Raw genomic sequence first — 26,209 nt, 5'->3', positions numbered from 1 at the left:
AAATATTTTATGCAGCAACAAATGTTGCCTACATTCACGTTTAAATAAACTAAACGCACTTGAGTTTATCCTCCACGACGGCAGATGGCGCTAAAGGTAACGTGCTTCCATTCTGCTATCACCTCTGAACAAGAGCCGGGAAGTGAAAGTACTTTAAAAGACACAACTTTTACACTGTCCTTCTATAGTGCTGTATGTGACATACGTTTCACTTGTGAAGTAAAGACAAATTACACGTTTTAGGAATGTCCGTGATTCGTTTTCATAATTTCAGTGGCTTTTAAAATCCGGAAGGAGTGTAGCAAACAGAACTCTTACGTATTCTATCAACAACATGGCTGGGTGATAGATAGAGCACCGTTATTGTCAATAACAGGACAAATATAACTAAGAGTTTCAGCTGTTTCCTTTTAGCGTTGTTAGCTGTTGCAAGTTGTTTCACGTTTGTTTTCTTGCTAGAATGTTCACTTTCGGGAAAGCTAAACTAGCAGTGCTCGGGATAGGACGGCAGTGTGTTGCACTGAGGGCGCTCAATGGAACGCGAGCGGTGCGGAGAGGATTGGCGTCCTCCGAGCGCGATGAGGAATCCAGCACTTCTCAAAACGAGCTCTATGACATTGTCATATCTGGTGGGGGAATGGTGGGCACCGCTATGGCATGTTCTTTGGGTGAGTGAGTGTCCCTGACATGCACCCAGCCTCTCCCACGCTGCATAAGTCAACTTCCCAGATGAAATAAAGTCTTTTCCGTGACTTTTCTTTACCCTTGCTTTTTCACGCAAAGGAGAGGTTGTTATTTTGCTTGATGAAAGTGTTTTAGCCGGAGGCTGGAGGTGAAGGGTGCAATTGCGGTTGTAGAACAATGTGACGTTCTCATGCCGTAGGATGCTAAAGTAAGCAGTGTGCAATCAACGCACAGATTTTATGCAAACTTTAGTAACGTGCATTGGTGAAATATGCAAAATACGAGAAAAACCAACATTTTAGGGCTTTAGAAAGGACGTTGGAAAGAAAATACACTGGCCTGTATTTAATCTGTGTTATTTTTTCAGGTCTAGATCCAAATCTGACAGGGAAGAAGATTCTTCTGCTGGAAGCTGGTCACAAAAAAGAGATGGACAGGGTTCCGGAGACCTACAGTATCAGGGTCAGCTCCATCAGCCCAGGCTCAGCAACACTTCTTAGTGGTACGGACTTGTGGAGCTTCATAGGATATTCATATTGTTCTAACACTCACAAACCATTTTATCTACGCTACCAGTCAAACGTATTCAAACATAATGTTTTTTTTTTAAAGAAGTCTCTTCTGCTCACCAAGACTGTATTTATTTGATCCAAAGTACAACATAAGCAGTAATATTTTAAAATATTTTTCTGTTTAAAATAAATGTTTTCTAGAATATATTTGAAAATGTAATTTATTCCTGTGATTTCAAAGCTGAATTTTTAGCATCATTAATCCAGGCACATGATCATTCTAATATTCTGATTTGCTACTCAGAAAACATTTATTATTATTATGTTGAAAACAGCTGAGTAGAGTTTTTTTTTTTTTTTGATGAATAAATAAAGTTCATAAGAACAGCATTTATCTGAAATAGAAATCTTTTGTAACAATATAATATCTTTATTATCACTTTTGATCAGTTTAAACCATCCTTGCTAAATAAAAGTAGTAATTTCTTTCTCAAAAAATAATAGTGACTCCAAGCTTTTGAATAGTATAGTGTATAATGTTCCAAAAGCTTTTTATTTCAGATAAAGGCTGCTCTTTAGATTCACCAAAGAATCTTGAAAAAATGTACTTAAGTTTTAAATATTGATAATAATAATAATAAGTTTTTTTCTTGAACAGCAAATCAGCATATTAGAATTTCTGAAGGATCATGTGACACTGAAGACTGGAATAATGATGCTGAAAGCTTTGATTTTTTTTAGCTTTGATCACAGAAATAAATTACTTTGTAAAATAAATATTAAAATATATTAATAATATTTAAATAGAAAGCAGTTATTTTGAATAGTAAAAATATTTTGCACTATTACTACTTTTGTAGTTTTGTACTTTTATAGTTACTGCATTTTGGATCAAATAAATGCAGGCTTGGTGAGCAGAAGAGACTTCTTTAAAAAAACATTAAAAATCTTTTCGTTCAAAAACTTGACTGGTAATGTACCTGGGGTATCCAAAATAATCATAACCCTTAATTTATTCATCCATGTCTTTCAAAAATGGACAAAGAGCACCGTTAAATGTGTCCTAAAAAATTTAGGTTAAACCACTGATGTCACATGGACTATGTAAGTAATTGATAGAATTTTAATTTTTGAGTGAACTATCCCTTTAATAATACATTGGGGAACAGGATATATGCAGTATACTGTTTTTAGTGAAATTTTACTCTTCTTAGTGTCCTTTTTTAGAGTAATTTAGTGTAATTATAGCTCATACACTATAAAACATTGGCTAAACGTCAGTTCCCTTTAGCCGCTGATAGCAGATCAAATCTCTCACCAGTATCTTTTAATTTTCTCAAATGCTTAAATAAACAAGTACAGAACGAGTTGGACCAAAAACAATTAAATTTAGAGGGATAGTAGTAGATTCAGTGCCACGGATATTGAGCCGCCCTCTGTTGCCAGGCTACACAGTGTTTCATGTTGAATGAAACATATGCTTTTGATTGTGTCCACAGAATGCATGTTTGCGTTATGGGCAATGTTGGGCATCATTTAGAACCAGTACTTAGGGTAATGTGGAGGCACAATCCAATCACACGGTCTGTGGTGAGGATGAGTACATCTGTTCCATTCAAAGCTCTGAAACGGCCCTCCTGTCATTAAACCTATTTACAGTACAATGTTTGTATATGAAAGATTCACCAGGAAGTAGGTCAGTAGGTAGCTTTCCCTGTTGCGCTGTGTACTTTTTCCATTACTATATTTAGCTTGTTCTTTCTTTGATCTGGTTGGATATGATAAAGGGTAAACTTTTTAACTGTGTCTTTTTGTGTTACAGGTCTTGGTGCCTGGGACCATATTGTAAATATGAGATGCAAGCCGTATAATAAAATGCAGGTCAGTAAAAGCAGTATGTTGCCATGCAGTGATTACTTGGGCGGTGCCATTACGCAGTAATAGTATTATATTCTGAATGATAATCATATTCACAAACCACAATACCATAGTGGTACCATGATAGTTTTTGTACAAGTGAAAATGCAAACATCACACCAACAGAAACTCAACTAACCACTAAAGCAAAACCCATTATGTGTAACCAACACAGTCATTTACTATGACCTTACCTGCTTATTTTCCTGAGAGTAGGAAGGCGCTCCATTAAAAACAGCCGAATCGTGTTTTGCTCATCGTTGTTTGCCTCATCACGCTGTAAGCAGCCACCCATAAATTAATGCTACAGAACCACAGCCTCAGAATACAAAACATACATTAGGGATGCAGAACCTCAAACTCCGCATCGCAACCTGACAGTTAAGCTTGGTTTTGCTTGCAGCCACAGTTTATCTATTAGAGTCTTATTTAGCGGGATGACATAAATCTAGCTGTGTCTACTAATTACGAAGATTCATGTGAGATGCAGGGAGAGGAATTGGAAGCTGTGGAGATCGCAAGTAAAAGGACCCTTCGTTTACTATGCTGTGGTAGGGTTTCTCCTGTAAGATGTGGATATTTCACTGCCAGAATGAAATCCTGTGGTTTCTGGGCAAGCTGAAGGGGTGTCATCAGAGTGCACTTTATAGTGATATACCTCACCCATTATACCTTTCCTGTATCCTTTTAAGATTTTTTGTGTTTGTGAGTGCATTTATGCCCAAACAAGGATGAAATTGCAAAGGCACAAGAGTTTTAGGTTCCCTCTCGCCCTCCAATTAAATTCAGGCGGTTTGAGAAAAGTGACTAAAGCTGGCTTGGGAAGTGCCATGTACCAGGAAAAAAAAAAGTGTGGAGGTTCCCTAAAGTGCTATCAGCTAGAGTTTTTCCCTCCATAATGGTCTGAACTTTTTCTGGTATCTTTGTTGCAGAAATGATAATGTTAAAAGGGCCATTTTGGCAAGGGACGTTTTAATTTGGCAGCGATTGCAAGTACATAGCAACTCCAAAACTTATCAACAGCTGTGTTTTTCCTATGTGTAAAATCCTTATAATTGCGGGTTGGTCACGTTTTAAATCTTCCACGTAACCATGTATCAAAAATTGCAAAACCACTACTATTAGTGGTTTTAGCATGGCTGTGTAACAAGATGGATGGAACGGTCCCTCTGAATCCATGTTACTCATGGATTTAATTGCTTACCAGTCAGCTTAGTTGCAAGTCATTTTAGGTTTTTAAAAAATAGCTGCATCAATCACCAAGACCTTTTCTCGTTTAAAACCAGCTGCATGTTTTATTAAAGTTGCAAGGCAACTTGAACGAAACAAAGTTAGCTCGACAGTAATGTTCGCGTATTTGTTATTTATTATTGGCTTGACTATAAATAGGAGCATAAATCGCCACAAAGAATAGCGTTTTGCATTTCTGCCTCACCCCAGTGCGTTTAGAAAGTCAACCGTGCAACCTCAAAGCCTGTTGGTGGCTGATGTTTGGTTAGAGTATCTGGCAAAACTCTTCGCTCAGTCAAACGGCTTTGATGTGTTCAAGTTCAATGCAGCACGTGCTCTTTTGGATATCCATAAATAGTGCCGAGCGGTCACATAAGGATAGAGTTGTAAACCGCAGCAATAATTTGGCCCTTTGCTTTAGGTTTGGGATGCTTGTTCAGATGCCCTGATCACATTTGATAAGGAGAATCTGCAGGACGAGATGGCGTACATCGTTGAGAACGACGTCATTGTGGCCGCCCTCACCAAACAGCTGCAGACTCTCTCTGGTAACGAACACATTTTGATGTTTGATATATGGATCGATTTATGGGTTTGTTTTTGTAATCATTGCTTCGCACAGTGAACTTTGATCATTACGTGATGATATATTCTTTATCGTTGCTTTTTTCCATGTTGCTTCCACTCGAGCGCTGAGTGGGCTCCCTGTTAATTAGTTTTAGGGATGGCTTGGCAAATGATGTCACCACAAGCCATTCCTTCCTGTCTTGGCAAAGTGTTTATTTGTACTCGTACTCCTTTTGAACATCTTTCTTCTTGTTTTTTTTTTTCCTTAAGATTCCACTTCTTTGGACGCGTCCGTGTTTTTCCTGCTATTTCGATCATCCGGCACAGTACTTTTGGTGGGAGTCAGAAGCCCCACGAGAATTGCCACCCTGTTCGGACACGTGCAGTGGTCTATTGACCCATTTAAAAAAACCGCATTCCTTTCCAGCCGTAGCATCTCGCTCGCTCGGGGTGCCTGAGCACGGACAGCATTTTACTGTAACGTTTTGTTGTTGCAATTAACTAAACCGTTCCAAGGCTTTGCATTTGGCTTTTCCATGCCATGCTCTGTAAAACGGCATATTTTTAAAAACAGGCCTTTTTTAAAACGCATCTTACGTTTAACAGATGTGCGGTAGCACGTGCGTGTTCACGTGTTTGTGTCAAGTTGGTGCTTTTTAACAGTCTTCTATTTCTGCTGGAGTACTGGACAAAACGTACATGCATCAGCCGGCTATTTTCTTCCGTTGCTCTGCTTTTAAATCAGCAAGATGCCAATATTTCTCATCCATGCGTAAGAACTAGTGTTCAATTTTGTGGACAGAGTGGTGTAATTCCAGATCTTTTCATGTTCTAGACTGCCAGTGATTCTAAGAAAAGTGGATTTTCTGCTTCCTTTACTTTTGTTCTCTGTTGTGTGCAGGATATTGGCAGCTGGTTATACATATTGCACGCTTTGCTTTTAGATAAACACCATTAGTTAGCCATGGGTGACTTGCCAAAGCCATTAGGAGAACTGTCAATGCTAGCAGGCCTCAACCAGAGAAAGGAAAACAACTTTGGGTTTTATGAGGTGGTTTGATGATCCTTAATTTTTGACTTTGCCACAGCCAAACCCTGTTTGTTTGGATTTTTTCTCATGTCTCATGTGGAACTGAACAAGATTTGGACTCTTTTTGTTGCATTTTATTGTGTAATGATGTCTTGCTGATTATCGTCCATGTCTAAACCAGATCATGTTGAAGTGCAGTACCGAACAAAAGTGGTGAAGTACACCTGGCCCCGTCCGTACCATGTGTCTGAGTCCATCCCTTGGGTTCAGGTGACTCTAGCTAATGGAAAGACTCTCCACACCAAACTGTTGGTATGTAGAATGTATGCAGTGTGTCATTTGGTATTACAAACAGAACATTTCAAAGCTACATAAACAAATCTCATTTTCTTAAAGGATAGTTAATTACTCACCCTCATGTCATCTTTGGAACACATATTAAGATAATTCTGATGAAATCCGAGAGCTTTCTGATCCTGCATCGACAGCTACTGGCACGTTCTAGGCCCAGAAAGGTAGTAAGGACATCGTTTAAATAGTCCATGTGACATCAGTGGTTCAACCGTAATGATATGAAGCTACGAGAATACTTTTTGTGCACACAGAAAACAAAAATAACAACTTTTTTTCAACAATTTCTTCTGTCAGTCTTAGATGCGTGTAGATTGCCCATTTGTGTGCATTCCCTCTGCTTGCAAACACTATTTTAACAATGTCCTTTCTACCTTTCTGCGCCTTGAATGTGTCAGATGCAGGGGTAGAAAGCTCTCAGATTTCATCAAAAATATCTTGATTTGGCGTTCCAAAGATGAACAAATGTCTTGAACGACATGAGGGTGAGTAATTAAGATTTTCAGATGGACTGTTCCTTTAAGATAGGCTTGATTGGCTCTTTCAGATTGGTGCTGATGGGCCGAACTCAATGGTGCGGAGAGAGGCAGGCATCCCCACAGTCAAATGGAATTACGATCAGTCAGCGGTCGTCGCTGTACTGCATTTGTCTGAGGTACGATGATTCTCCAATTTAAAGTTCAAATCATACTGCTTCATCATATGTTTGTCAACTTATTGAATACTGTAAGACTTCTCACATTGAAATGGATGCATTAACCTTGCAATTTCTTTTTTCAGCCCACAGAGAATAACGTAGCCTGGCAGAGGTTCCTACCAACCGGACCCATCGCGATGCTTCCTGTGAGCCGACCTTAAGAGTTTATTTTACTTGTAAATGATCTCAGTTGTACTTGTTTCATTGGCTCATTGTTATATCACTTAGTGGTCAAATGGAAAATACATGTGTTTGTAATGATACTCAAGCCCAGACATGGTGTATGTGTCTGCTGTGCAGTTGTCAGACACGGAGAGCTCGCTGGTCTGGTCCACCAGTCATCAGCATGCTGAAGAACTTCTACAGCTGGATGAAGAGAGCTTTGTGGATGCCATTAACACTGCCTTTGTGAGTAAACACTGACATTGTTGCCACACTTATGGTCTACCTCAGTAAATTGAACACCTTGCGAATTACTGTGCTGTTGCAATAGTTAATTTTGTTATGTAGAATAACGTAATAAAGTGATTTTTTTTTTGCTCGGCATTCTCTTCATTTCGGGATGAATGCCCTCAAATTGACCCTCACACCCTTTTCTCTTTTCATCTTGTTTGTGTTTCCGTCAAAGAAACTCTTCTTTTCCCAAGCTGGCTATTTTTACTGGCCTTACTGGTCACAGGCCTTTGCATCTGAGTCACGCTTGCCATGAAAACTGGTTTGCTAATTAAGCCCAAGGTTTGCCAGTGTTGGTCATTACTCTGCGGAATGTTTTTTTCTACAGACCAAACTTAAATTTGTGGCCTGCTCAGCATTTTACTTTAATTAGGCATGCTTTTTGCATCTTTTCTGAAATACCTGTCTTTTAACACTTTAGTGCTTTCGGTGCACACAAAGAAGAAGGTACAGATCTTAGGATAAAAAGAACAGTAAATTAAAACAATAAATTATGTCATTTACTCGCCTTCATGTCGTTTTAAACACGTATGACTTTGTTTCTTCAAAACTGCGGTGTTCCACTGAAGTACGTTTACGGAGCTTTTTCCCATACAATAAAAAGCAGCAGCGACCAGGGACTGTCATGATCCAAAAAGGACCAAAAAAAAAGCACTATAAAAGTGTCATTTGAAGGAGTCCATCCAACTCATGTGCTCTGTTCCAAGTCCTCTAAAGCAGTGGTTCTCAGCTGTTTGACTTGAAGGTTCCCCATTGTACAGCACAACTTTCAAAGGCCTTCCAATAAAAGGTATTTTTGTTTTTCTTTATTCACAGAAACTGGAAGTGTCGATATATGAATCAACCACAGTTTGTAATTTCAGAAATTTCAAGAAAGTGTATGTTATTGCAGAAGATCCAGTTAAGTTAAAAAAAAAAAACACTGCTCTGTAGTCATACGATGGCTTTAAGGAACAGGCTGTTCTATTCTATAGAAATTTTAGTTCATCATGTGGAAATCTTCCCCTCTGCACTGCAGTTTGGTTTCAGATTTGTTTCTGTTCCCAATAAAGATTTTAGTTATTTTTAAGGCAGAAAGTGCACAGTGGAAAACACCTTTTACCGCCCTTTACTTACTGCACCCTGTCAAATGGTGAGAGAACTTCAGAGTTCAGTGGGACAGAAAATAATTAATATCAAAAAAAATTTCCCATATGGGATTCAGAATGATTTTTCAAATCTGCTTGCATTAGAGCGCATGAGTCGTATGGATTTGTATTGTGCTTTCTTTTAATCCTTTTTAAAGAAGTTCAGATGTTCAAAAGTGCTTTACAGTTTATCCTTTTACATGTTAGATGAAAGAAAGAAAGTCATAGGGATTTGCAATGACATTAGCAGTAGTCAGTGATTGTCTTTTAACTGTCTTTCCACTTCTCTCCACTCATCTTCTATCCAGTTTAGGCTTAAAAGGATAGTTCACCCAATTACTCACCCTCATGTTGTTCCAAAGTCGTAAGACCTTCGTTCATCTTCAGAACACAAATTAAGATATTTTTGATGAAATCCAAAAGCTTTCTGTCCCTGCATGGATAGCAACGCAACTACCATGTTTAAGGCCCAGAAATGTAATAAGGACATTGTTAAAATAGTCCATGTGACATCAGTGGTTCAACTGTAATGTTATGAAGCTATGAGAATGCTTTTGTGTGCAAAGAAAACGAAAATAACGACTTTATTTACCAATTTCTTCTGAATGTGCAACATTACGGTTGAAACACTGATGTCACGTGGACTTTTCTGGGCCTAGAACATGTCTTTGTTGTCTATGCAGGGTCAGAAAGCTCTCAGATTTCATCATAAATATCTTAATTTGTGTTCTGAAGATGAACAAAGATCTTACAGGTTTGGAATGACATGAGGGTGAGTAATCGATGAGAGAATTTTCATTTTTGGGTGAACTATCCCTTTAACATCTCTTTTATGAATAGAGATTCTTGCACATCATTTCTCTGTTGCCATTGTCACTGCTGTTCACTTCTCTGTTTCACTCTCTTAAGTGGAGTAATGAGAACCATTCTGAGCTGGTGGAGACAGCTGGCTCTCTGTTCCGGACGGCCCTTTCTGTCCTGATGCCTGACAGTGGCTCTGCACGTCAGCTTCCACCTAGCGTTGCAGGTATTGGCCCAAAGAGCCGGGTCATGTTTCCGCTAGGCATGGGTCATGCCACAGAATACATCCGCCACAGAGTTGCCATCATTGGGTATGTTTGCTAAGGTAGTGAATGGAATGGTTTTTAAAGGGAACTAAAGGATTAGTTCACTTCCAGATAGGGTGACCACCTGGCAAAAGATCTGTTGCGGGACAATGCGGGACACATTTGAAATAGGTACATTTTCTACAGTTATGCTATGTAAATACTGATTACATCTGTTGTCACATGCGCTGATTTAAGTTTCTGAGCACGCACATACAAGCCAGAGAAAGCACGTCTTTTTTATTGAGAGTTAAGAGAATTCACCTGCCAGAGAAGAGATTTGTGCTTGTGCATTTTGATGTGCTCCCACATTGCAATAATGCGCTGTAGTAATTAAAATAACGCCATAGAAAACGCATCAAACTATTAAAATAAGAAAGTCGCATCTGAAAGCTGCCTCAGTTTTTTTTTTTTTTTTTTTTTTAATTGGTTAAAAGGAATGGAGAATATTGTGTTTTTCCTTAATGAGGTCCGCAAATCCTTTGTGCGAAAACTACGCCGCAAAACAAAAAAATAAAAAGCTTTCTTAAAAAGGCAAAAGAACGCATGGACGTTTATGTAATATGATAAATAAAAACAGACAGACTGATGAAAATGCGGGATGTTTTCTCAATATGCGACATGCAGACAAGGGGTGAAAATGCTGTGCGGTACAACACAAAGCAGGACAGGTGGTCACTATACTTCCAGAACAAAAATGTACAGATAATTTACTCACCACTTTGTCATTCAAGATGTTCATTTCTTTTTATTTTTTCAGTCATAAAGAAATTGTTTCTTAAGGAAAAACATTCCAGAATTTCTCTCCATATAGTGGACTTCAGTGGTTTCCCCAAGTTTGAACTTCCAAAATGCAGTTTCAGTGCAGCTTTAAAGGGCTCTAAATGATCCCAGCCGAGGAAGAAATGTCTTATCTAGCGATACGATCTTTCATTTTCTAAACAAATTGATAATATATACACTTTTAAGCCTCAAATGCTCGGCTTGTCTCGTCTCTGCAATGCACATGTGTAGTCTGTGTAATCCAGGTCAATACAGTTAGGTATGTCGAAAAACTCTCATCTTGTTTTCTTCTTCAACTTCACAATCATCCTACATTGCTGTTTTACCTTTTGGTAAAGAGCGTTTGATCTTCTTTGCATGTTCACACTGTAAACACTGGGTCAGTACTCCGGCAGCCATGTAGGACAGTTTTAAAGTTGGGGAAGAAAATGAGATGAATGAGTTTTTCGATTTACCCTAACTGTATTGAACCGGGAAAAAACTGAGTTCACGCAGACATAGACAAGACAAGTGTTTGAGGTTAAAAAGTATATAAATTGTCAATTTGTTCAGAAAATGGCCAATCGTTTCGCTAGACCCTTTCTTCCTCGGCTGGGATCATTTAGAGCCCTTTGAAGCATTTAAACTGCATTTTGGATGTTCAAACTTGGGGGCACCATTGAAGTCCACTATATGGAGATCATTTCTGAAATATTTTCCTCAAGAAACATAAGTTCTTATTGCCTGAAGAAAGAAAGAAATGAACATCTTGGATGACAAGGCGGTGAGTACATTATCTGTAAATGTTTGTTCTGGAAGTGAACTACTCCTTTAAGACTTGTATGGCTTAATATCATGTAAATTACAGTGGGTACGGAAAGTATTCAGACCCCCTTAAATTTTTCACTCTTTGTTATATTGCAGCCATTTGCTAAAATCATTTAAGTTCATTTTTTTTTTTCCTCATTAATGTACACACAGCACCCCATATTGACAGAAAAACACAGAATCGTTGACATTTTTGCAGATTTATTAAAAAAGAAAAACTGAAATATCACATGGTCCTAAGTATTCAGACCCTTTGCTCAGTATTTAGTAGAAGCACCCTTTTGATCTAATACAGCCATTAGTGTCTTTTGGGGAAAGATGCAACAAGTTTTTCACACCTGGATTTTGGGATCCTCTGCCATTCCTCCTTGCAGATCCTCTCCAGTTCTGTCAGTTTGGATGGTAAACGTTGGTGGACAGCCATTTTTAGGTCTCTCCAGAGATGCTCAGTTGGGTTTAAGTCAGGGTTCTGGCTGGGCCATTCAAGAACAGTCACAGAGTTGTTGTGAAGCCACTCCTTCATTATTTTAGCTGTGTGCTTAGGGTCATTGTCTTGTTGGAAGGTAAACCTTCGGCCCAGTCTGAGGTCCTGAGCGCTCTGGAGAAGGTTTTCGTCCAGGATATCCCTGTACTTGGCCGCATTCATCTTTCCCTTGATTGCAACCAGTCGTTCTGTCCCTGCAGCTGAAAAACACCCCCACAGCATGATGCTGCCACCACCATGCTTCACTGTTGGGACTGTATTGGACAGGTGATGAGCAGTGCCTGGTTTTCTCCACACATACCGCTTAGAATTAAGGCCAAAAAGTTCTATCTTGGTCTCATCAGACCAGAGAATCTTATTTCTCACCATCTTGGAGTCCTTTAGGTGTTTTTTTTAGCAAACTCCATGCGGGCTTTTATGTGTCTTGCACTGAGGAGAGGCTTCCGTCGGGCCACTCTGCCATAAAGCCCCGACTGGTGGAGGGCTGCAGTGATGGTTGATCTTCTACAGCTTTCTCCCATCTCCCGACTGCATCTCTGGAGCTCAGCCACAGTGATCTTTGGGTTCTTTTTTACCTCTCTCACCAAGGCTCTTCTCCCCCGATAGCTCAGTTTGGCCGGACGGCCAGTTCTAGGAAGGGTTCTGGTCGTCCCAAACGTCTTCCATTTAAGGATTATAGAGGCCACTGTGCTCTTAGGAACCTTAAGTGCAGCAGAATTTTTTTTTGTAACCTTGGCCAGATCTGTGCCTTGCCACAATTCTGTCTCTGAGCTCTTCAGGCAGTTCCTTTGACCTCATGATTCTCATTTGCTCTGACATGCACTGTGAGCTGTAAGATCTTTCCTAATCAAGTCCAATCAGTATAATCAAACACAGCTGGACTCAAATGAAGGTGTAGAACCATCTCAAGGATGATCAGAAGAAATGGACAGCACCTGAGTTAAATATATGAGTGTCACAGCAAAGGGTCTGAATACTTAGGACCATGTGATATTTCAGTTTTTCTTTTTTAATAAATCTGCAAAAATGTCAACAATTCTGTGTTTTTCTGTCAATATGGGGTGCTGTGTGTACATTGAGGAAAAAAAAAAAAACTTAAATGATTTTAGCAAATGGCTGCAATATAACAAAGAGTGAAAAATTTAAGGGGGTCTGAATACTTTCAGTACCCACTGCATGTCTCTAAATGAAATATGTAGTAGAAAACCCATTAAAATTTTACGTTATTCAAAAAATCCACATCGTTTTATACATATTTGTGGTCATCACATCAGTATTTTTTTTTTTTTTTTTTTTTCCAAGTTATGTTGTGGTAAAAATAGAAACTGATAGCGGCAGTAGTTCACAGAGTGCAACCAATTAACGTCATTGAAATAATGTTGCCCCATAGTCCAAAATATGTATAAAATGATGTGGATTTTTTTTTTAAGTAATGTAAATCTGTCATGGGTTTTCTACTACAAATGTTAATAAGAAACACAAGTCACATTATAATTAAGCCATATACCTGGGGTTCCCTTTAGACATTTTTTTTTTTTCGTAAGTATAGAGTCAAATGTATATATAAATGGAAATTTCTCAATATGTTAGGTTTGGAGTGCAGCTGTAATGTTTATGTGGTTGTCTGAGACTTTAAACCTATGTGATGATGTATTGCTAGGGTAATATAGAGTCCACAAGGAGGAAATTTCAGCATGTTTGTCCGGTCAAGTTAAATTTGGCTCTTGGCTCAAGCTTCCTCTCTATATTTTCTGATCTTTCTAATTTCAGAGATGCTGCACACAGAGTCCATCCTTTAGCAGGCCAAGGCGCCAATCTAGGCTTTGGCGATGTGGCCTGTCTCACGAAAATTCTCAGCCAAGCAGCATTTAATGGAAAAGACCTTGGTAAGTTTTCTAGCATCAGCAGCAGTCAAGCTTGAATATATGTGTTCCCTGGATTATTTTTCAAATATATACATCAAATATTTTCATTTGAAGTCATGTAATTAGCTTATCTTGTAAGAAACTCATACATTATGCAAGATACATTATGCAAGAATGTATGGTGAAGAACTGCCTCACGTTGAAGAAACGTGACAAGAAACACAAAGAACTTTTGCTGGTTTGGAACTTTCTGCTCCATTTATATTCAGATCGTAGAGTATTTCGTACCTGAAATAGCATACTTTGGTTCAGAAGCACCCAGTGGAGCTATCTGTGGTTTTTCATAAGTTCTTTTCCATTTCCTTATATTGAGGGTGATCTTTAGTAAAAAGAACTGGTTGTCCTGGAGCAGTATACAGTGTTTTTACTTGTCACTCCTGCCAAGAACTGCTCATAAATTTCTTTGCAGCCACAAATGGAAATCTTGTTATGAGGAACTGCTGACATCAGTTTCTTTGAAATTCATATATGTATATAATTAAAAGCAGTAACTCTTATATTTTCTATATTCGTCCATATTGCAGATATTTGATTTTAGACAGCTGATTTTGGAGGAAAATCAGAAAAATGTGTAGAAAGTACTACCTTCAGATTGCTAACTGAAAAAAAACTCAAATGCAAGGCACAAGATGTGTAAAAGTACATGTCATATAATTGTTTCTCATTACAGCAGGTGTAAAATCTCTGCAGAAAATGAGTATTACGAGTATAAATGGATAACAGAAAGGACAAGAGAGTACTTCACATGTTTTACTGTTTAACCGTTGATCCTTTGAACTCTAGGAGCCATGCAACACTTGTTGGAGTTTGAGACTGAACGTCAGCGACACAATCTTCCTATGATGGCAGCCGTTGACCTCATGAAGAGACTGTACTCCACTAATGCCGCCCCTATGGTTCTACTGAGAACCTTCGGCCTACAGGCTACCAACGCTCTGCCTCCACTTAAAGTATGATCGCATGTCTTATTCTTCCCACAATTTTTTCAAAATGTCAAGTTTTCTTTTTATTTCACGCTGTGAAATTACTGGACAATCTGTTCCCTTCCTCTGTCGTATTCCATTCCATCTTCTTCTTTCTTCAGTTCTGTGGCAGTCCGCTCATGTTCTCGTTCATTTCTGTCATCTCTTTCTCCGCTCTGTTCTGCTTCCAGCTTCAGGCTACTTTCACCTCTCCAACTTTTGCTCCCTCTTTCACTCTTCCTCTGACTTCTTCCCCTCTCTAACCCCATCCCCCCATCTTGTCCTCTGATTACATGCCTTTCTACTCTTATCCGTGCCTGTAATTTACATGGTCAGGAGCTACTACTATGGCTATGTTTAGCCTTAAATTTACTGTTACCGAAAGTGTGTGGGTGGAGTTGCAGGGCTGTGCATGGTGGTGTTGGCTTGTGTTTTCACACTCCTTTTATTACAGGCCACTCTTATGAAATGGCTTCATTCCTTTACTAAGCGATTCCAACCAGAGGGCCCGTAACTCGTCTTAAGCCTTGAGGGATATCTCCCACATTCAGTGTTTCTATTATAAACGTTACAGCCGGTTTATGTGCCTCAAATGTAATGTAAGCAGGACTTGTATCACCCTTCGTGATCAAAAGTGGGAAGATGTGTATAAAACATCACTTGTGAAGTCACTTACCTGAATTTTTTTTTTTTTTTTTCTTGTACCCACAGGAGCAGATCATGGCTTACGCCAGCAAGTAAAACACTAGCTGCAAACTGGATGTTTGTTGGATCTCTAATGTTAGAAGATTTTGTTCATGCAGTGTATAAGTGTAAATTAATAAATTATATTTTATTCCTCTGTCTTCATAAGAAAACATTTTTATGCCATCTTTTCCAATAACCCATATGAAAATGTTTTATAAAATATAAGATGTACTGCTGCTCTGCCTTTTTTGCTAATAGAACATTGTGTTCTACCATTTCTTTGTTATATTAATACTATTAAAATAGGCTATTGTATGGTATAAAGGTGAAGAACAAAGAATAAATAAAGGCATGTTATAAAAAGAAAAATGTTATTTTAAAGATAATCATCCTTTTTTGTGTAGGAAACACAGTTAATAAGATTATTAAACATACAAGTCAGAAAATTTTGTATGTGTACCGAACATCAAATTTCATATGGTTGTAACTTTTCTCAGTTGTAAAGATTTCAGAGACATGATTTATAATGACCTAATGTATTCAGTTTTGTACAGGGATGGACTGGTTATGAAAATAAAAAATTCCCAGAGTATAAATTATGAAAGCAGCTGTCGACACTAAGTTAAGCTTCCCAATTCAAAGGTATAATGATTCATAGCTTTAAGCATGAAATTGGGTTATGCTGGAATTGTATTATTTGATGGTGTGCTTTTTTTCATCCAGGTTTTAAGGGCAAAGATGTGTTCTAAAGTACTCAAGTTCTAAAGTATTCAGTACTCCTAGAATTTGTAATGCAAAGGTGTACAACAGAACCGCATTGGAAACAAAGTATTGGTAAGTGATGCAAATGAATCTCGGCATAAACTTACATTTTGAATGGGATGCCATGTCATAATCTACCGATGAATATACTAACTAAAAGTTGGAAATGGTTTAACCAAATTATCTTACCATCTTATCTCGCGAGAATTCAACAGACGCGATATATTTGGCGCGAATTAGATAATGGATAGGAGCGACTTGACGTTAAAATTGTTGCTTCACATTACTTCCCAGTTTGATCAACAAGGGAATTCATTCAGAGGTAAGCAATAATCGTCTTGTTTACTAGTCTTTGTATTTCGTGTCTAGTTTGTGATACACACGAACGTAGTTTGTATTTATAATATCGTTTATGCAATTATGTTGTAATTATTCTACACTGTTTGAGAGAAAAAATAAGCAAATATCTGTAACGTTCAATACCTCAAGTTAGATTTATGTACTTGATGGATCAAGAGAAGTTTGTAGACTAAATGTATTTTATCTTTAAAATACCCTTTAGTTAAGGTATTCAACAACAAATTTTTATGTTTTATTCATGTACAATAGCACTTCATACACAACACTGAATTGGAAAGCATATGCTTTCCATTGGAAATAAACTATTGGTAATTGATGCAAAATGAATCTCGGCATAAACTTAAATTTTGAATAGGATTCCAGTGTCTTAAGTCATCTACTGATGAATCTACTAACTAAAAGTTGGAAATTGTTTAACCAAATTATCTTACCACTTTATCTCGCGAGAATTCAACAAACGCGCGATATATTTGGCGCGAATTTAAATCGCTCACAGTAGATAATGAATAGGAGCGGCTTGACGCTAAAATTGTTGCTTCACATTACTTCCCAATTTGAACAACAAAGGAATTCATAGGTAAGCAATAATCGTCTGGTTTACTAGTCTTTGTATTTCGTGTCTAGTTTGTGATACACACGAACGTGGAGTTTTTATTTATACTACTGTTTATGCAATTATGTTGTAATAATTCTACACTGTTTGAGAGAAAAATAAGCAAATATCTGTAACATTCAATTCCTCAAGTTAGATTTATGTATTTGATGGATCAAGAGAAGTTTGCAGGCTAAATGTATTTTATCTTTAAAATACGCTATAAGCTATTCAACAACAAATTTTTATAATATGTTTTATTCATGTACAATAGCACTTCATACACAACATTGAATTGTAAAGCATATGTATTTGTATTTCATGTCTAGTTTGTGATACACACGAACATAGAATTTTTATTTATACTACCGTTTATGCAGTTATGTTGTAATTATTCTACATTGTTTGAGAGAAAAATAAGCAAATGTCTGTAACGTTCAACAAGTTAAATTTATGTGCTTAATGGATCACGAGAAGTTTGTAGGTTTGTGCATTTTATCTTTAAAATATCCTTTAGTTAAACTATTCAACAACAAATTTTTATAATATGTTTTATTCATGTACAATAGCACTTCATACACAACATTGAACTGGAAAGCATATTTATAGCATTTTCTGTTGAGAATACCTCTAAAATGGCAAAGCAGTACATGATAATATCATGTCATACATTGATTTATGACAACTGGTAAAAATTACATTAAAAAAAGTACATTACTGATGTGTATATACAGACATAGTAAAATAGATAAAAAGGTATACTGAAGCAGCTTTAAAAAAGCAGATGGGTTAACAAGAAATGTAACAATGGCACACTGCATATTTAGCAAGTATTCATGTAATAAATATTTGTACAATAATTCACAAAAGACACTTAACATGATACTTGGTCCTAAATCGGTCAGCAGTATATACCTGTCACGTTTAACACAAAATCTGACCTAGTTCTGCCCAGTTACACCTGAGCATTTCTGCATACACATAGCAGTAACGTTTCAATGCTGTTCTACACAATGACTCCATAAAATTACTTACACAATAGAGCCATCCACAATAACCAACCCAAGTTTAACGACATAAATGAGGTTCAAGGTACTCTAAACTCTGTTTGCATGTTGGCATAAAAATAACTCCATTTTGAATACAGTAATGTTTAATGTCTACTTTAATAACTTTTGACCAGTAGTCATTTGAGTTATATTTTATCCAAGTATTTATAGGATTAAGCGTTTTTATAACTTTTATAATTTGTAATGGCTGCAGTGCAAGTGTATTTAACTACATGCCATTCAGTGTTAAAAACCATGGCTGGTTTAACCTTAGTTTAAAAAAAAAAAAGCCCCTATAGAATTTCACCAAGACTGATATGCTTCTAACTCAGCTCTACAACTCCGCTATGCAGACTTTCTTAACATACAGACATATAAGCATAATTACATGCATTATTCATTAATACATAAAACAGCAATTATGTACCGAAGTAAACTGACTGTACATGTATGATTTTTCCTTATCCCTCCTTACTTACCCAATCAACCCTAGGTTAAGCTGCTGATCCCAAACAACTTTCTAAAACATACAGATGGCTGTAGCTGAACCAGCTACATTAAAGTGTTACGTGCTAGATAGGGGCACCAAATGGAAATTTTAGTATAATTTACCGTAACCTAAAAGAGCACTACATTACTGTGCAAGCACTACTACTACCAGATTACTGTAGAAGAGGCTACAGAAGCTACAATAACAAACACAATGTTTTACATGTATCCCACTGCACAATATCCTGCCCAACAGCATGAATCCAGAGCTTTAAATGGGTGCATTAAACATCGAAACCTTGAAAACTGCCAACTTAGACAGACAGACAGACAGTGTCTCAGGTGAGACGACAACTGAAAAAAAATGTAAACATACAGTAGAAATAGCAGGCTGGCCTGGCCATCTTTACAAAAATATAGTGATTTCTTTGTGAACAGTTCTGTAAGTGTTTAGTTGATGAGAGGGGAGAGCGTTGTGATCCAGGGCTGCAGTGCAGGGCAGGTCTAAAACTCACTTTAAGAGTTGTGGAGGAGGACAAAGAAGGGCTGCATCATTAGGTGAGTTTTGCCCGTGCTTGACCTCTGTCAGTTTCCCCCTCATGCTGGTATCCACTGCAAGACTGCAGGATTTAATGAATGTTGAGATTGTGGAAATGATCGAAGATGGCCCCGAGTGCCCAGCTTGTCTCCACATTATTCACCTTTTTAGTAAGCTGTTAAAAGAAGAAGATCATTAATCTATTATCTGCCTTATTTGTGGTGCCTGTCTGCCAAGGAATATTAACTTAGGCTTTTGGCAGTTTACTTTTGTGTGTTCAAATATGTACAAACACTGAGGTTGTAAACAGGTTTAAGACTAATTTTAGGTCCTCCCTGTAGTGTATTTCCTGTAAATTTTTAAAGTTTAACATTTTGATGATAATTTCATATTTTCCACTCACCTGCAGAACAGTGCTATCCTTGAACCCAAATCCTTCCTTCAGTAAGCATGTGATATAGGTCATGTCCATGCACAAAAAGGGGCTGATTGGACGATATTTAGTCATCTTGTTGCACACTTGTTAAAGAAAAAGAATAGAACAATAATTAGCAGTGCTTACTAAGGGAAGTGCTTACTATTGCTCCTAGTTAGGGATTTGAATAAACCCTTGAGCCTTAGTATTAAACCTTGACGCATTTCTCGTCCCACATAGTCTGTGTTACAGACATGAGTTATACCTCAAATTGAGTGGCTTGCTGAGGAAAGTGGTGGCAACTACCTAGAGTAGCAACCACCCTGAACACCCTAGAAAAGTTTTGCAACCACACAGCATTGCTCATTTTTTGTAACTCTGGGAGTACAGAATTGGCCAATAACAAAATCCAGGATGAGATTAAAAGACTAAAAGATTCTTAGGTTGCACATGAGATAAGAATAGTGTATACTCTATCCAGTGAGTCCCAGACTGTTGATTATCAGGCTACAGTGTGTCAGAGTCTGGGGAAAATTAGGAAAGACATTGAGGCACCAGTACTGTGTTTGCTACAACCGTCTGGCACGTCTTTGTGAAACAGGTCTTCCCAATGTTTTGTTTTTCCTCCAGCTGACAACGTGATTTGTGAAAGTTTGGGATGAGGAGGAAAGTGGGAATGAATAATTTCATACCCCAGGTCATACACAAGTGCTGACCGTGCTCCAAATCACGAGGGATACCAAGTGTTCCCACAAACAGGGTGATGTTATGTCCTGCCTCCAGTTAGATACTGGCCATTAGGTGTTGTCTCACAGTCAGAGAGGAGGAGGAGGTATCCACAGGGCTGCTGCCACTGGGATAACTGATGTGCCAAATGTGGTTCATCGAGACCATGCGACAGTGTCAGCGTACAAATAATAGCCTTACATGAGCTGCCAACTCATTCCTCCTAGCGATAAATCTTCCTTGCGGACATTTACTGTTGGACACAGTCTAACAAGTGAGCCACATTCAGTGAATCAGTTTCAGGTCTCAAATTGGCATATGCGTCACAATCTGCACTAGAACTCATAGGATAATCCACTAGTAGGGCATGGAAAAGCTGAGATAGCGGGTCGGAGAGTTGCAAAAAAGGTGAACACACGCAAGCAGAAGTATTTGTGTGGGAGAGGTGCAACCTATGTTTATGTGGTGACAGAGCTATCATTTTGTGAAGCCAGTGTGATTGTCGAGAACCTCAAATGCAAATAAGCACAGAGGGTTTATGTTTGTGCAATGTGTGCGGCAGGACTTTGACCTGAGTGTTCTTTAGAGAATGGGAGAACGTCCAGAGTCTTACCTTCTTTGGCTCTCTTTTTAAAATCCCTGACTTCCACAGTACCACCACGGGATCCATCTAAAAGGTCGAGACAATAGAGTTTGTTCAGCATAAAATGAATCAGTTGTAGACACTTCATAGCATTGATCCTTATCCTTAATGTAGTCATACTTACCAATGAGACCAGACTCCACAGCTCTATCATAGTAATAGGAGAAGGCATAGAAGATGCTGCTTCCCTTGACTTCAAAGGGCTGGTGCACAATCCCTTTCACCACCCGCAGTACCTCTTGGTAGCACAACTTGTACCCTGCAAAACCTGGAAACAAAGGATCAGATGTATTTATACTTCTGTTACCCCACTGTCCTCCATCTTTTAAACCTTAAACTTTACCCTGCCTCATTTAGCCAGACTTTTGACTATCAGTATAAAGTCTGGTGGTCCACTTTGCGTTTTTTCTGAAGAAATCCCTGTTCAGACAGGTGAAACAACCAATCACAGTTTGTTTTTGTATGCTGTCCTAGAGTATATTTGCTCAGCATTGTCGGTCCCATATATATCCAGTACCTTGTAAACTCAGCTTCGCCTCCAGTTGGACACCCAGAATCAACGTAAAAACAGACATTAAGATTTCTGTAGGCGGTCCACGGTGAGGTGGAGAATAACCTAGCTTTAACCCTGGGCTTGATATCTGAGGTATCTTGAATGGAGAGTGTGCATTTCAAGGAGAGTGCCTCCTTACAACATTATGAGGTCAGTTTGAGGGTTTGCCACAAACTCTTCAGGGAGAGGTTTCCTCACAGGAAGCTCTAAATAGGCAGCTTTCATATGACCTGGAGCTAACTGGCTGGTCAGGTCTACCGGTTGGAAACCATATGGACTGTTTAACAAGGCCCATCATAGCTGGTAATTCTGCACCACAACATTGCTGAAGGGAGAAAAGGCTAGGCTAAATGCCAACCATGTGATCTTTTTTTACATGTCTGTGGTTAGAAAGTGTTGAATCACTTGATGAGTGAACTGAGTGAACTGACTATTTTCTCTCTGTTTAAATACAATGTTTGTTGTGTTAGTATTTCTATGGAGCCAGAAATAGACAGAAAAAGTGCCAGAGAATTTAAGTGTCAAATAATTGTTTTAGTCAGTTTAATTCTGACTATAAATGGAGGCTTGAAGTCAACATGAATGTGACATTTTTATATTAAACAGTAATTTTGACTTTATTCAGACTCTGAAGTCACTCACCATCTGGGATTCCACTGACTTTGTAGGTGAGTCCACCAAAGCTCCAGTCTTCTCTGAATTTTTTGGGTAAACAAGAACTTCTGAAAACTTTCCAGTCAAGACCTGAAGGTTGAACATTGTGAGAAATTAATAATCATCCATTATGAAACTTAGTTAGAAAATATAAAAACACTTTATTAATAATTACCATCAGCACCAAGAGCACCAAGAGTTGCCAGTCGTGCAGCAATTAGTCCATTTCCAAGGTAACTGCAAATGGGAAAAGCATAAAAATGCATTCCACTGATGACATTGTTGGTCTTTGAACGGAAAGGCACAAAATAACTGTTGTATCATCAAGTTATCTGACCTGTGAGTATACAGCTCAAAAGTGCTGTTGAACATGTTGATTCTGGCAATGTAGTCTTCGGGAGCAGTCAGCACAGTTTTCTATGAAAGAGAAGAGAACAGTGTCAATGTAAAAAAAAAATATTGAAACATTCTAGCTAGTATATGTCAGCTGTGGTTTTGTCTTGGCATTATACCTTTAACCTAGGAAGAAAGGTAATCTGAGTTGAACCGCCACCCAAATCCAGGATCCCAACGGTTCTCTTTGTTTTAGCATACAAGTGACCTGCAGTGCAAAGGGTGTAATAAACTTGTTTAATATCAGTTATTCAAATCCATGGAAAGTATGTGAAAGTATACTGAATACTATAATATCTTAAGTCATGACTGTACCTGTGAGGAAGTTTACTGTAACCCACGCCAAGACCCCTGTAAGAGAAAGAGTCCATGCAGTTGAGATGCACAATTTTAACACTAAGTATCAAGTCTCAACTCTAACATTTATATTTAGATATTATTTGAACCTTCTGATATCTCTAACAAGTGGTTTTGCTATGTTCAGTAATACTGCATTAAGATGTACAGTAGGCTAATGCCTCCATAGAAAGTATAGATCTTATACTGGGGCCATCAAGGACCAGCCCAGGTAATTAAACATGTCTGAGATGTGAAATTAGTCACACCTCATAAAACCACAGGACAAGCATGTGAATGTCTGAGTTTGCATGCAACCGAATGTCAACTTAAATTAAAAAATGTGGAGGATTATTTTATATTGAGCGTAGGAGGCTTCCAGACAAGGTTTAATCCAGACAGCTATATTAAACACTCAGGTCACTATCACAATAACAGACACAGAAAGGCTGGTGTAAAAAGGATGTTTCAAAGTCTGTGCATTGAATTATGAGCTTCAGCTTGGGTATGTTAAACAGAGAAAGGTTATAGTACCCTCATTGGTGCCATTCATGATGGTGACGCTGTTGTTTGGCACGAAGAAAGGCGAGTCGTCAAAAATTTCTTTGACCTGTGGACACAAACCAGATATTACATGCATTAACCATAGTGTGCAATTTCAGCTTTATGATGTAAAGAATTCTAGGAGTTCATGACTCATGTGTTCCCCTGTAATGTACACTATAAAACAGTAAGAAACCATTTGGTTGTTACAACATAAAAATTCAAGCCGGCTCTTTTTATCTGGAGTCGACGGGAAGTTCACTGAATCAATCTTGGGCAAATTTGTCTGAAACTGGGCAAGCTACAAACCACAAGTGCGGCTGGTGTGGTGGCGTTGAATACGATAATTCAAAAGGCATTTGGGTCCCTTCAACTCCAGACAGCCTCAGAACAGCTGCTTTTGCACAGTATTGGTTTCTCTTCTCTCTTACTTTTCCTGTCTTTCCTTTTCTCTGTCTCGCACACAGCTTGGTTTTATATCCCTTCAGAATGGTTGGTTTCGCTACCAAACTGTCTTTGAAGAAGAGAAAGCCTTACCTCATCCAATAGTGCTTTGGCTTTTTCTTGAGGCAGAAGGCGCAAGCCGGCAGTTGCTTTCAGAACCACAGGTGTCTGTATCCATTGCTCTTTGGGAATCGTCTTCTTTGCGACCTTCAACAGCTGCCTAATGGTTTCTCCACCCTACAGAATGAAAAACGTGTGTAACGTTATTGCAAATATACTTCAGTTCTTCAAAGTGAGCTAAAAAAGCCATCCTAGTCCTGTCCTATGACTACCAGCAACAAGGTGTTTCAGTTGTGAGGAGAATTTCTTGTACTTGGCTTGTGGTTACATAGTTGAGGAGAGTAAGATAACCCACCAGTAGAATACTGGCATAAAACAAATTGTGACATTTAAACAAACTAAAGAATAATTGCACAGTCTAAAATTCAAATTCCATACTGTTGCATACAGAATTTTTGGTGTTTTTGATGTTGTCTTTAGAGGAAATAAAAAAAAAAAGCTTTCTCCATCTGCACTGCACAGACAAGTCTGGAAAAAGTCAGAGCCATTAGAATGTAATAGAAATAACATGTTCCCTTGTTAGTGGCTTACCATAGCAGGCATATCTGCATACGCTGACAGTCCAGGCTTCACGGCATGGTACATCTCATTGTCAAGCACTGGAAGCTCCACTGTGGGACACAGAGACAGACAGAAATGTCAGAGGGGACAATTGAAGATGTCTGCTATTAGAAGGTGCACATTAGCAATGATCTGTGGGCAACTCGACTCCAACTCCGAAGGTTATTGTGCATGAGCAGAGACATTTGGTTATTGTACGTTTACCACAAATGGCGACCACCAAGATTTTTCCAGACAGGCAAATTAAGAGTTTCTCAAAGCTCAGAGTTGACCTCATCAGGAGTGATGCCATGTCTCCATTTGACAGCTATTTTGTAGAACGGATTATTGCATTATCAGCTAAAACCCATAGTCTTTAACATTGCTCAGGGTTGCAATTTATTAAACGAAACTGCAGTTGCTTATTACCCAACTTTCTCCATCTCTCTTTCCTCTTCCCACCCCTGTGTTTCTGTTTGCTTTCACACCATGCAGTGAATGAACCACGGCAAACACAGACAAAGTAAGCAGACGTGCTATGACCCGCAGGCTCCTGAGAGGGATGCAGTGAGAACGCGATCGAGAGAGAGAAAGAGAGAGAGAGATGGAGAGGGCAGCCGTTCACAGAGTCTGCAAGGCGGGACTCTTCAAGATCATTCTGAGTTCATGGTGTAAGCTACACTGAAGCATGGATGTGAGTCAGGACCATCAGAGCAACACATCTGGAGAGGAAAATGTTCAAATTCTAGCTACAAGAGGAGCAAGTAAGTTATCCACAGATGAAAGGAATAAGAAAAAGCCATGGAGAGACTTACCTGGGTCTTTTTGAATGAACTTGTAAATATGGATACGGGTGCCGGTGCTGCCAGCATCAAACATGATCCCATAAAAGGTGCGACTGAAGTTGACCGGACGAGGGGCCACCTCTTCCTTCGCCACAGGTACCTCTGGAGGAAGCTGATTGTCCATGTTGGCATGGTGATTTAACGCACGGTAGCGGTTGTATATATGGTGGTTGTAATATGTTGCCTCTGCCAGAAAGTACCCGGCAAAAAGCCACACGGACACCACCGTCAAGAGCAACATCTGCTGAGCCATGGTTTCTTTCTCCCACGCCGACACTGCAAACAGCTGAAGGCTTGACTGGCGGTTTCTTGAAAAAGTGACTCAAGAGTTTTTATGGAGGAGGATGTGTTCGTAGTTTTTGCCCGTTCTTGTTGAGAGAAAGTCTTGAGGATGTACAGATGCAGCAAAGGTCTGCAGAAAAGATGAAGAAGAGAAGAAAGAGAAGATGGAGAGAGCCAGAAGGAGAGGGTGAACACAGAGACACACTCGGGACTGGTCGGTCATCTGTTTACAGTATATAAAGACATAAGTGCTTGGCAGGGGGCCATGCCAAACAACGGCATCCACCAATCCCGAGGCTCGTCATCGCAAGCCTTCCGAAATCCATCCTCCACCATCCCCTCCCCTTGCTTATAAAAATGGACATGGAATACCTGCTAAAGAGTGCAGTTTCTTTCTCGTCAATTACGTGCAAGGCGTTCGAATTGGCAATACCCTCTCATACCCTCCCCCATCATCTGAAGTGGCTCAGATGCAGCTAAAATGTCTTCAGAAGAACAAAAGAGAGTATATATTAAGACTTCAAAACCAGCTGGATTGCTAGGAGTAAATGCATTGGTTTAAAAATACATTTTATGGGTGTACTTAATTAAAACTTACAGCTT

The 26,209-nt window shown here is 38.8% G+C and overlaps 2 protein-coding genes across 2 annotated transcripts; one reads left to right on the top strand and one right to left on the bottom strand.

Annotated features, from left to right (window-relative positions):
• The first annotated feature begins 107 nt into the window (after positions 1-107).
• coq6 (coenzyme Q6 monooxygenase) lies at positions 108-15,908 on the top strand. The gene is made up of 12 exons (XM_051132729.1): positions 108-668; positions 1,052-1,186; positions 3,019-3,077; positions 4,765-4,891; positions 6,122-6,252; positions 6,839-6,946; positions 7,072-7,134; positions 7,289-7,396; positions 9,478-9,680; positions 13,519-13,634; positions 14,457-14,623; positions 15,347-15,908. The coding sequence occupies exons 1-12, from the start codon at positions 461-463 to the stop codon at positions 15,374-15,376; spliced, it is 1,455 nt and encodes a 484-aa protein (XP_050988686.1). The 5' UTR covers positions 108-460; the 3' UTR covers positions 15,377-15,908.
• A 1,587-nt stretch (positions 15,909-17,495) lies between these two features.
• Positions 17,496-25,923, bottom strand: entpd5a (ectonucleoside triphosphate diphosphohydrolase 5a). Its single transcript, XM_051132732.1, has 13 exons — positions 25,295-25,923; positions 24,471-24,550; positions 23,913-24,056; positions 23,367-23,442; positions 22,812-22,847; positions 22,616-22,704; positions 22,441-22,520; positions 22,279-22,340; positions 22,092-22,193; positions 21,021-21,164; positions 20,867-20,923; positions 19,516-19,631; positions 17,496-19,287 (listed from the first exon to the last, which is right to left on the bottom strand). Exons 1-13 carry the CDS (start codon positions 25,575-25,577, stop codon positions 19,204-19,206), a joined length of 1,353 nt encoding a protein of 450 aa, XP_050988689.1. The 5' UTR covers positions 25,578-25,923; the 3' UTR covers positions 17,496-19,203.
• Between the last annotated feature and the right edge of the window lie 286 nt (positions 25,924-26,209).

The sequence above is a fragment of the Labeo rohita genome, chromosome 17 (assembly GCF_022985175.1).
Source record: "Labeo rohita strain BAU-BD-2019 chromosome 17, IGBB_LRoh.1.0, whole genome shotgun sequence".
NCBI lineage: Eukaryota > Metazoa > Chordata > Actinopteri > Cypriniformes > Cyprinidae > Labeo > Labeo rohita.
The sequence above is the reverse complement of the archived record's forward strand: the minus strand, read 5'-3'. Positions and strand labels throughout refer to the sequence as shown.

Excerpts from the sequence above, each read along its gene's own strand:
- coq6 (XM_051132729.1), top strand. The coding sequence starts at position 461 with ATGTTCACTTTCGGGAAAGCTAAACTAGCAGTGCTCGGGATAGGACGG. Across the intron at positions 669-1,051 it reads CGCTATGGCATGTTCTTTGG|GTCTAGATCCAAATCTGACA; the intron begins GTGAGTGAGTGT and ends TTATTTTTTCAG. Across the intron at positions 3,078-4,764 it reads AGCCGTATAATAAAATGCAG|GTTTGGGATGCTTGTTCAGA; the intron begins GTCAGTAAAAGC and ends CCTTTGCTTTAG.
- entpd5a (XM_051132732.1), bottom strand. The coding sequence starts at position 25,577 with ATGGCTCAGCAGATGTTGCTCTTGACGGTGGTGTCCGTGTGGCTTTTT. Across the intron at positions 22,521-22,615 it reads CCTTTCTTCCTAGGTTAAAG|AAAACTGTGCTGACTGCTCC; the intron begins GTATAATGCCAA and ends TCTCTTTCATAG. Across the intron at positions 19,288-19,515 it reads AGGATAGCACTGTTCTGCAG|CTTACTAAAAAGGTGAATAA; the intron begins GTGAGTGGAAAA and ends TTCTTTTAACAG.